The sequence below is a fragment of the Danio aesculapii genome, chromosome 6, assembly GCF_903798145.1.
Source record: "Danio aesculapii chromosome 6, fDanAes4.1, whole genome shotgun sequence".
In the NCBI taxonomy this organism is placed as follows: Eukaryota; Metazoa; Chordata; class Actinopteri; order Cypriniformes; family Danionidae; genus Danio; species Danio aesculapii.
In genome coordinates this window covers 50,604,114-50,616,601 of record NC_079440.1, presented here as the reverse complement: position 1 = coordinate 50,616,601, position 12,488 = coordinate 50,604,114, and the positions used below count along the sequence as shown (strand labels likewise).

Here is a 12,488-nt window from a genome sequence, read left to right as displayed (position 1 = left end):
TATATTTATGTTTTGGTGTAATTCTACACACTTTAAATGCAGCAAGTAATATGTGAATGATGTTTGCACATGCGTTATAATTTTAGCTCGAGGGAGGGGCGCCTGGGGGGGCGCGAGTGAAATTGGACAAACTTGGAGGTGGGCGAGTGTCCTAAAAGTTTAAAAACCCCTGACCTAGGCCAGCACTAAATGTATTCAGGATAATCTGGGCTTGTTTATGTTGCTCTTTAAGATGCTCCAGGTCTCGTTCAAGTGTTTCAGTTCAGTGTGTATGATGGGAAGCATCCGAAAAATACCAAGAAAATACCACAAAACCATAAAAGCTGCCAGTCACACAGGGAGTTGCCTCCCTAATGGTGTAAACTGCGACTGATGTTTGATGTCTTGGGTCACAGCTGCTCAGAGACACATGCAGCAACAGCACTGTAAGTAGCTGAACATCTAAACATCTTGAACGGTTAAATAAGTCCAGATGCTCCGGAATAAATTGTACATGACACAGAAAAGACACAGGAATTTCTTTCTGTTATGTAGTGATGCTCACGTTAATTTTCTCTCTGCGCCTCCTCATACATAGAGGATTTTTACATGAAGTGCAAAAGTCTTCTCGACCACTTTTATGGTGTATTTACAGCTCTTTCCATCCAAATGAAGAGCAGTATAATGACTGTCCCAAAGTATAGCTGAAAAATAACAATATGTGGGATTTGGAATGACATGTGGTGGCATAAATAACAACAGAACCTTAATAGTTCCTTCCCTTAAAGCGATAGTTCACCCCAAAATGAAAATGTCCTCACCATTTACTCACACTCAAGTGTTTCTAAATTTTTTTTTATAAATGTCCTTGTTGTTGAACACAACTCAACATGTTCTGAGGAAAATAGCAGCCATCGACATTAGGGATGCCGCAATACTCTATATAATATTGAACTGTTTGGTACGACCTCCATGATTCAACATGCATACAGAAATATATGCGTACATGCAGTTTTGAATTGAAAATGCAAAAAATAGTATTTTCCAATTCCCCAGTTTCTTTAATTACTCTCTGAACTGGCTCTGTGCAAGTTAGAATGTATGTCCATGCATTGAAACACGACTCGCCATGAGTAAATGCCATATCAGTGAGCACTGAAGTAGGAGAAGCTTTCTCATAAAAATGTTCAAGAGTTCACACTTAGATATTGTTTGACAACTGTTAGCAGGTTTGGCATGCTGTCCCGGGAGAGAACCCTGAGCTCGGAGATAGGTGAGCCCAGGGCTCCCGCCTGGTCCATAGAGCATATGAGGGGAGTACGAGATCAGGTGGTTCTCGAGAGCTCCCCGTGGTAAGGGAAGAAAGGAGGAGAAGGGGTGGATGGGGGGTTTCTTCGGAAAATGAAGATAAGAGAGTAGTTCTAGCTAGGCTACTTATAGTGAGTTGGGGTTAATCTGATTGGCTAACTAGTGAATGTAGATGAGTGGCCAGCTGCAGTCAATCATATCACATGCTCCTCTCAAAATTAGTTTGTGAAACTTCACAAAGTGTCGTGAGATGTGCCTCGTCTGAACAAGTAAATATACACTACCTGACAAAAGTCTTGTCGTCGATGCCAGTTGTAAAAGCAACAAATAATAACTTGACTTCTAGTTGATCATTTGGAAAAGTGTCACAAGGTAGATTTGTCCGATTAAATATCTGTTAAACACATTCCAATCATCACAAATACTGCAGAAGACCTATTGGATACCGCATGGACCCAAGATTCTCATAGAAATCAGTCAAGTTTGGTGAAGGAAAAATCATGGTTTGGGGTTACATTCAGTATGGGGGTGTATGAGAGATCTTCAGAGTGGATGACAACATCAACAGTCTGAAGTATCAAGACATTTGTGCTGCCCATTACATTACAAACCACAGGAGAGGGCAAATTCTTCAGCAGGATAGCGCTTCTTCTCATACTTCAGCCTCCACATCAAAGCTCCTGTAAGCAAAGGAGGTCAAGGTGCGCCAGGATTGGCCAGCGCAGTCACTAGATATGTTATTGAGCATGTCTGGGGTAATATGAAGGAGAAGGCATTAAAGATGAATCCAAAAAATCTTGATGAATTCTGGGAGTCCTGCAAGAACGCTTTCTTTGCCATTCCAGATGACTTTATTAATAAGTTATTTGAGTCATTGCAGAGATGTATGGATGCAGTCCTCCAAGATCATGGAAGTCATACACAATATTAATTCTGTTTCCACTGCAGCATGACTTTATATTCTATACTGTACATTATTTCTGTTAAGTGACAAGACTTTTATCAAAACAAAGTCAGACCTTACTGTCCTAATTAAATAATTAAAAATCAAGGCATGATCATATTATATTTTGGTAAAATAAGCGTAATCTATAGGCTTTTGTCTTTCATATAAGCCACGTCTGATACCAAATGATCAACTAGAAGTCAAGTTATTATTTGTTGTTCCTTAAACTTGGATAGGCGACAAGACTTGTCAGGTAGTGTAAGTTACAACTTGCAAATGGATACTTGCTTCTTAATGGTAAGACTCAGTTATGACCAGTAATTATGCTTAGAATAATAATAAACCTGTCCGACTTGACAAGCATTTAATCAGTTATGCCCTGGAATGTAAACATTTGGAATGTAAACATTATATCATATACCGAACCGTACCGAAACCATGACCTACAACAGAAAATTTTGCCGAGCAGTGAGAAGTCTATATTGTTGCACCCCTAATTAACATCTACAATAGGAACAAAAATACTATGGAAGTCAATGACAGCATTTTGTTTGACTATAGAAACAGTTTTGGAACAAGTGCAGGATGAATAAATAATGACAGAATTTTAAACAAACTCTTTAAACAACTTCTTTTGTGCTTTTTACATATTCAGTTGGCTTTAGTGCACAATGTTGCTGTCGTGCACATCATGGTTTTGTAAAACATCCATAATAGGAGCCCTTTAATAACCAAAAGTAGCACAGTATGCCCATGCTACCATAGATGGCTGCTTACAAAGAAACTATAGAAACACTATTGTCAGCAGTGAAGAGACAGGACCAACCTTGAGTGCCTGTATGACAAAGTCTCTGGCCTCCAGCTCTCCTTCAAGAACACTGAAGAGCAGCAGCACATCTCTCTTACTCAGAGCCTCCACATTCAGCCTCGGCTCCTGGGGAAAAAAAGAGAGCAAATAATGCGGAGCAAATGAGTGGATGAAAAAATAAACTACAACACAATCAGGAATTCTAATGACCGTTTTAGCAAAGGGCGCATTAAACTGAAGCAAAGCCATTTGAAAATTTAGAATAAACTGTTTGGAAAACATGCAGTCAGAAAATAATATCCAAGTCTGTCTTTCCTTGCCATCTGCAGACCAAATGAGTGCAGTCTGCTGCATTCTCAATGTGCTACAGTGTGTTGCTTATTCAGTGCACAGTATAATTAAATCAACACTGCAAACCCACAGTAAACAGATGCGCTTAATCATATTTTGGTATACACTACTTGACAAAAATCTTGTCGCCTATCCAAGTTTTAGGAACAACACATAATAACTTGACTTCTAGTTTATCAGTTGGTATCAGAAGTGGCTTATATCAAAGATAAAGGATGAAAATATGAAATATATGAATATATGAAAATATAATATGATCATGCTTTGATTTTTAATTATTTTAATAGGACAGCAAGGTTTGACTTTGTTTAGACGAAAGTCTTATCACTTAACAGAAATAACGTACAGTACAGAATATAAAGTCATGGTGCAGTGGAAACAGAATTAATATTGTGCATGACTCCCATGAGCTTGGACGACTGCATCCATACATCTCTGCAATGACTCATAACTTCTTTGGATTCATCTTCAATGCCTCCTCCTTTATGTTACCCCAGACGAGCCCAATAATGTTCATGTGATTGGGCTGGCCAGACCTGGAGCATCTTGACCTTCTTTGTTTTCAGGAACTTTGATGTGGAGGCTGAAGTATGAGACGGAGCGCTATCCTGCAGAAGAATTTGCCCTCTCCTGTGGTTTGTAATGTAATGGGCAGCACAAATGTCTTGATACCTCAGGCTGTTGATGTTACCATCCACTCGGAAGATCTCTCACATGTCCACATACTGAATGTAACCCCAAACCATGATTTTTCCTTCACCAAACTTGACTGATTTCTGAGAGAATCTTGGGTCCATGCGGGTTTCAATAGGTCTTGCTAAGTATTTGTGATGATTGGGATGCAGTTCAATAGATGATTCATCTGAAAAATCTACCTTGTGACACTTTTTCCAAATGATCAACTAGAAGTCAAGTTATTATTTGTTGCTCTTACAACTGCGATTGACGACAAGACTTTTGTCAGGAAGTGAATCGGTATAGATGAGGCATGCAAAGGTTTTTGTTACCACCGCACCATTAAACATGAAAACCAATTCCAGGAATATTTCATACTTCTGTGTCAAGCGCACATGTATAATCTGGCACAACCTTCGCGCTGTCGCATAGCCCTCGCCGTGGCTGACGCCGACACAGACGCGCACCTCTCAAAAAATGTAGCTCAACGATGTGTAGCACAAGCTCTGTGATTGGTCGGCTTGGTAGCTGTGATGAGTGTGGGCGGTGGTGATTGCCGTGAGCTCGATGGAGCGATTGTTTACTAGTGTCGAGTCCTGAGAAGCAATTTGATTTGCGATTTAATTTTGTAGTCAAGCTTCAGCTGAATAATCTGTACGCCGTGGCAACAATTCTGCGACAGCTCTTAAAAATTACCTGTTTTTATTCGGTGTCTGTGACTTTGAAACCAAAATACTCCCATATTACCGAAGTTCTGTTTTTCGTTGATATTAATTTGTCTATTAATGCTTCTTAAGCAGCAGACGCTATTATTCCAATTGTCCGCTTGTTCCTGTATTTTTTTTTATTTTTTATTGTGGGCGTCCCCATAGTTCAGTTGCGCAGTTCTGATTGGGCAGAATGAAAGTGTGCTCACACAATTGGCTAGTAAGTCTGTCACACACAGATGGCAGTCACGCATTTGCTCTGGGCGGGGAAAGTTAAATAATACATATTTATTTCATATCACAACCTCTTGCGATTAGCTAATCGCTATGTTTCAAATTGCGATTGCAATTCGATTTCGATTTATCGCACAGCCCTAGTGTTTACCTTACGATTAAAGTTGTTGCATGGTTCCCACCTCTGAATGAATGAGTTTTAGCTAATTGTACATTTAAGGTAGCATTCAGAAAAAACAAAACTCCACACAGAGCAAAATAAAAGCCTACGGCCAGCTAGCATTTTGGAAGTGTTATTGCAGAGCAACACAAATAGCACGCAGAAGTATAATTGCACGACTACGCACAAGGCAGGTGCTTGAAATACAAACCACCTTTAATTGTGCAGTTTTGGTGACTGTCGCTTTAAATTCAAATGAGATTGTGCTCTTTTAAAAAAAAAAAGGGTGGAGCTGCAAATGTCTACGTGTCAGCATATAGTGGCAGATTCAAAAACAAGACTAACCTCCTATGATAATAAGGCAGAGATCGTCACTAATGGGCGGGGCTTTTCTCCTCTGATTTCAAGTGAGAATGTAAGTCAAACTGTTTCCGCAGCATTAATTTGTATCATAAATTAGAGGTTGGTTATATTCACACACTGTTGACACACAACTGTATTTAAAACCCTTATAAAGTGATTTTTGCATAATAGGTCCCCGTTAAAATATCACCATAGAAGATAATTACAGACAAAATGCTACATTTTAAATGCTATATTCTTTTATACGTACACAGCACTAAACAAACAGCATCAATTAAAGCCCAGCACAATGCTAGGTCTCTCTCTATCTCTGATCGGTTTGTTAACAGCCATTTACGCCTCATCAAAAGCAATTTACTTTAAGCAAGCCCTCCTGGAGCAATCAAAGGGTTAACAGGCTTGTCCGAGAACATAATGGCTATACAGTAGATCAAAGCTGCGATCTCAGAAACTCCCATTCCCATGTTGGCTTTCTTTCTGTGCAGTTCACAGCAAAAGAAAAGGTCATTTTTTTCATTTCATCCTCATGAGTCAAAGCCTCTGTCATACATCAAAGCTAAAGCAAAACTCAACCATTTTACTATTGATAGACAGTTAGAGACTTCTTGTTGGCAAAGTGAGACTGACTGAAATTCCTCTCTCAGGACTTGCTTCCAAATACTGTCACAAGGACAACCCTGAAAGCATCGGATTTCAGTTTTCCTTATCCTATAAATGCTTTGACTATGCGCTGCAAGCCTCAAATGAAGTAATCTTCTGAAACTGAATCTGGATTTCTTTTGCTCTGACCCCACTTTGCGTTTAATAGCACTGCATGTTGCGATTTTTGTGTGGTTGCTAGCCTAACTTTCCACATCATGAAGTCACGGAGGAGTCTTGGAGTGTTACATAATAAGCCCAGAGCCGGAAGACGTCCAGCTACTGTGCTGAAATCTGGAAGCTTGACTTCCACGTCAGAGCTCTCATAAATCGTATTACTGTACTATTGAGTGCACAAATTCATATTCTCTCTTTCATCTCTGTTGTGTAACCTTTAGCTAGAATTTATCCTTATTAATAGTAGTCAGGTTTCTTTTGATGTATTGTGCACCAATGGGAATTGCCTGAAAAGTGGATCTGAGGCCACGAGTATGCAAGAAAGCTTTCATGGTTTGTGGTTTACCCATTCAAACGGTGCTAATTTGAAGCGTGTTGTTGCGCAAAGCCATACTTTATAGACATGCTAATTTCACAACTTTGTTCAACTTCCAAAATCCAAATAAAATCAGTTTAAAATTGAAGTCTTGAATTCTTGAATTTATAAGTCTTGAAGATTTATAAAAGTATAAAAGAAGTGTGAAAATCAGAAATCAATCAGATTTTTTCATACTTTCAGTTCAGTTCTTTTAGGTTTAATTTGGTTTAGACCAAAATTAAAAATGATACATTGATTTGTCATTAGCTTAGCATTCATACTGCCATTTTTAAGACCAAAACAAAACAAGTATTATTGTCTTTGTGATGTACATTTTGCGACAGAACTTACTGAACATCCAAAACAATGCTATGTGTTGTGCTTGACACGTTTGTTGTATTTGCATACCTGTGAATGCATTTTTATTTAGAGCTTATGAAATTTAAAAACTCAAAACAGTGGCAGAAAAACGTTTCCAACACCTATAGTGAATTGTAATAATAACATTATGACTGTGACAAGAAAAAAACATATAGGCTGTGTCCAAAATCGCCTACTACTCATTAGGCACTAGGGCTACACAATATATCGTTCAAGCATCGATATCGCAATGTGCGCATCAGCTATAGTTACATCCCAAAGATATGCAATGTCCAGTCTGAATTAAAGTTGACCAGGATTGTATTTAATCACTGTATTCATACAGATTTTATATGATTTATGCAAAAAACATTTCTTACCTAGAATTGTTGTCTTGTTTCTAGTCCAAATATCTACATTTCAAAGTAAAAACTAGATCATTTTACTGACCCCACTGGCAGATATTCTCCTTAAAACACGCAAAATCTCTTAATTTTCTCTTATTTCTTCTAACGGTGAAAACAACCGATATTTAGATTTTTTTGGTTATTTGGACTAGAAACAAGACAAAACAAAGTAAGAAATGCATTTTTTGCATTGTAATGATTCAATTTCTGTACCCGAATACTCATCAAATAGTGCTATTCAACTATCTTCTTTTCACTGAAACTGTATTTATATCGCAACATTTATCACAGACCAATAAAATATTGCGATATCAGATTTTTCCAATATCGTGTAGCCCTAGTGGGTACTGCACTTGAATTTAGTACACGGATGTTAGTCAAGTATGTTCTATACAGTATGAATGTGAGTAGTATGAATGGAAATCAGACATACTTTATCCGCCATTTTCTCATGATCACGTGACCGACCCATGTCAATTGGGTCGCTTCACTCCCATTCATAAATTCTCTCATGGTGCATCATGGGATAACGTAGCGTCCATCCGATGCGTCCATTATTATTATAGTATTGTACCTCAATACTGTTAGATTCCACAGAAAACCATAAAATTAACTTGTATCAGTACAATTGTATTGTATTTTCTGCAGATACTACTCTACAAAATAAGCCACATCAATGTAAAATGATGAATTCATTTCAAAGAGTTATAAGCCATCTCATGAGATTATATTCATATCGCAATATATATTGCAGACAAACTAAATATCGCAATGTCAGTTTTTGCAGCCCTACTACTCGGCTCACATACTGTTTTTAGCATACTATATAGTAGGGTTGCACGGTTTACAGGTTGCAAAGCTGTAGAATTTGTGCCTTTTATGGTAGCCTATTGCACGTTTTCTAATGCTTCAATTCGATCTGAATCGGTTCATTTCTGTTAATGTTAATATGATTTATTAGTGACCGTGACAATCTTTTTAAAAGAACGACTCACAAAGTGAAATTTTGAATTACTTTGGATGGTTACCTGATAAGACTGAAGGGGAAAAAAAGGTGAAAAACCCAAAATAGCAACAGGAAACATTGAAACAATTTTTGACCACTTCATATAGCCTAATTTTGTTGGAAAAATGCTCTTTTTGTAACAAATTTTATTCTGTATATTTGTGTCTTTATTTTAATGTATTTTTGTTGGTCAGTTATCTACAAAATATACAAAAACAATGAATAAAATTTAAGTGAAGTGGGGTGCAAATAATATTTTTGGCCTTAAGGGATTTATGAATTAAATTCAAGTAGGCCTATTATAATATAAAATATAGTATTTCTGACAATTGTCTGGCAATTATAATTTTATAATTTAGTTACAGTATCGCAATTCTACTTGGTATCATGATACTTCAGCTAGTATAGTATCGTAAGATTAATGGTTTTGCGACAACCCTACTATATATTAACATATGGAAGTGCGATTTCGGACACAGCCATAGTTTTGCTTTTTGGTGACATCTTGTAACGTCATATCATGTTTTGGTTAGTTTAGATGTTTTTGGTTCGTGTTGCGTTCATATTAAAGTCAAACCACATCTTCTGAACAGTTGGTCCATTCGTTTCACACTTATTCAAAGTTAAACACGCTGACAGAGAAACAAAGTTTATTTTGATCAAACAAAAGCACATGTGTGTGTGAACTCCCCTAAAACTGTTAAAAATGAAACATTCTAAGGTGATGATAAAAAAAGGTCAAAACATTGTTAAATCTCTTTATAAATCTACAAAAGCTTTCTTTCATGTGCACATGAGGATTAGCCAATAGTGTTCTTCATGGTTGACTAATTTGGCATTTCCTCTTTAACGATGCCCATGCCTTTTTGAATTAAAGGGTGCTACAGCATTCAGCGTCAGCCCCAAATGCTTCTTAAATTACCCAGCATTTCTCCCCGGAGCTAGACTGAAGCATTCAGTGTTTGAGTCCAAGCTCAGCCGACATGTCAGAGGGTAATTAATTTAATCCTCAAGCTGCTCGCGAGCTACAAAAACAGATGGCCCAATGTCAACTGCCTGTTGATGTGATCAGCTGTACAGAGTATGAAGTGTAATATTCAACGTTTTTAAGTATATACAGTGCTCAGCATAAATAAGTACACCCCTCACAAATCTATCTTTTAAATTCATATTAAAAAAAAAATAAAAAGTGGAAAAAATCAAGAGAAGCAAAAAAAAAAAAGTAAAATTTAGTTATTGTATTTAATTACATGATTTAATCTAGTTATTTATTGTTGCAATATTCAGCTTGAATTTAATTGTATTATCTTACAATTCTAAATATGTTTGGTGACTAAAATATTATTTTAATAAATAGATCTGTTTAATCTGTTTTGTTTAAATGCACCAAAATACATTGCCTATATTCACTGAGAAATGGATAAAAATATTCATTTTCAAAATGGGGTGTACTCAGTTATGCTAGGCACTGTATATGGTGTTCATCATATGGCAGTGACAAATCTACTAATCGTTTTATTTTATGCATGCAAATATACTGTTATATACACTACTGTGACTATAATTTGTATGGAGAGTTAGTGGCGCTAAATTATGTGTATGCAGTAGTTATAATACATTTATGACCTGTAATTGTCACAGATCCTGAAGTTGTTAGATTATCTTTTAAAAGTGTACACACTTGGCAGATTGTCAAATAAATAAATAATAAAGGTTTATAATATCATTTTGATTTGAAATATATCTTAATATTACTCAATTCCTTTCAAATTCGAAATTGATATAACAAATATATATATATATATTATATTAATTATATTATTATAGTTCTTTATATATTTTTTTTTAAATTGTACATTTTTAAGATATTCCTCTCTCTCTGCTCCCCATAATTTCCTGTCTATAAATCTCCACTGTCATATTAAAGGTGAAAACCCCTAATATATATATATATATATATATATATATATATATATATATATATATATATATATATATATATATATATATGTATATATATATATGTATATATATATATATATATATATATATATATATATATATATATATATATATATATATATATGTACTCTAGTTCATATAGTTGTGGAATTCAAATATAATATAATACAACATCTATTTAATGTAATGTCAGCTCATATGTTATATTTCATAAATAGGTCGAAATATATTTGCTACTAATCTTTAAAGATCTATTATCTTTGATAAAAGAATTGTTCAATCTTTTGAATGTAGCGTCAGTGTAATATCTAGACTGCAGTTTTGGACATCATATATATTTGTGCAGCTTTTTTGGAGGCTTCATCTGACTCTGGAAGAAGACAAAGATAGACGATGCCTATATATGATGCATGTCTGTGCTGTGGACAGTTCTTTACGTTTTGAGTCTTTAACAGTTATCCACATCAACGAAAATTGCAGCTGTTTTACTTTTTATAACCGATGTCTCCACTAAGTTTTAATGTTTACATTTTTCATATACAGCTCATATAACTTAACAAACCCCGTTCAATGAGAATCTGTGTACGTTGCTTCGCGATTGATTAAGACTGGTTTAAACAGTTGCTGTCAAAACTGACGGCGATTTAAAACTATAAAAACATGAACTATTCATACAATCTGCATCTTCTCCTGTCATACTAATCTTTTCTGCTGTATATCCCAGAATATTAATGTTATAAAGATCAGATTCTCACCGTTGTGGGTGCCATGCCAGGGTTGATCAGTTTCCAATATCGCTCATCGAGCAGCTCTGTTGTTAAAAATCGGCTTCAGCGAAGTTCATCTGCTGTGCAGGAACGCAAACAGACACTTTAAACAGCCAATAAGGTGGGAGTGTTTCAGGGGAAATGACCAATGAAAAACTAGAGCCAGACTGAGGAGGCGGGACTTGAAAAGTTCAGTTTCTGTAAGATTCTTTGTGCAGCGGTGAGACCTCAGAAAACACACTTTGTTATCTTGACTTAAACATAAAGATATCATGGCGGATTTCTGAGAATACTTGTAGTATTAAAGTATCACTAACAAAACAACCACTCTAAAATTGATCGTAAATGTGGAAAAAATGCAGACGGGATGGTTTTAACTTTGATGAAATACATGTGTGCCACCTAGTGGTGTTTTTTATTTTTTATTTTTATAAAAATAACCATCAAGAGCAAACGTATAACACAATATGAAACATAAAAACTTAAATACCAATGGTTAAAAAAATGATGGTCCAATGATTTTAAGAGTTGACATGGGAATCAAAAAAAGTTTTATAATAATTTATACATATGTCAGATTTTTTGCTTTTCAACAGTTTCACAGTAGAAATAACGAAGTCAAACTCGATACAAAAAAACTGTTAATGAGGGAGATGATTTAGCAAATTTCTGTTTGTACTTGTAAAACTTTGCCAATAAAATAAAGAGATTAACAATATATTCAAGACTTTTGTTGGATTTTTTTTCATAATAAAAAAATTATATCTTTTAATGTAAAATAAGAACTAAGTTTTGTCTTTTAAAAAAATATATTTGGCTAGATCCTTCCAGAAATTGTTTACCACGTTGCATTAACATAATTGACTAAGGCTTTCTTTATCCGCATTACAGAAACCATAGATGTCCTCCATTTCCATGTACTTAAAATGACGATTTATACTGGGTAAATTGTATGTAAGTGGTGTTTTATTGTAATTCTAAGATTTGGGAACTAAGACGTCAATTTGTATGCAAAAACCCGGAAACCAGTTAGCATTTTAGCAGTTCTGGTTCCCTCGTCCCAAAACCAATGGGGTTTTTCAATGGGATTATAGTTAAATTGCTTAAATAAGGTCCGTGGCTAACACAAACTCTGGATACTTTCACGTTTTATTCTATGACAAAACACACCAGTTACATCACACTCTTGCTAAATGGGACTACAGGCGGTGTCGGAGACATTATACGCTTGTGTTGGGCATTTGGATTTGTCTGTTGTTATTTAAGTATTTTCATGAATAG

General features: G+C 35.7%; 1 protein-coding gene across 1 annotated transcript in view; it reads right to left on the bottom strand.

Moving 5' to 3' along the window:
• cttnbp2nla (CTTNBP2 N-terminal like a) overlaps positions 1 to 11,282 on the bottom strand; it is a 43,566-nt gene extending 32,284 nt beyond the window's left edge. Inside the window, exons 1-2 of the mRNA XM_056460456.1 lie at positions 11,196 to 11,282; positions 3,060 to 3,167 (exon numbers count right to left, since the gene is read on the bottom strand). Of these exons, the coding sequence (XP_056316431.1) occupies positions 3,060 to 3,167; positions 11,196 to 11,210 (123 nt within the window). The 5' untranslated portion in view covers positions 11,211 to 11,282. The remainder of the gene's footprint in view (positions 1 to 3,059; positions 3,168 to 11,195) is intronic.
• Between the last annotated feature and the right edge of the window lie 1,206 nt (positions 11,283 to 12,488).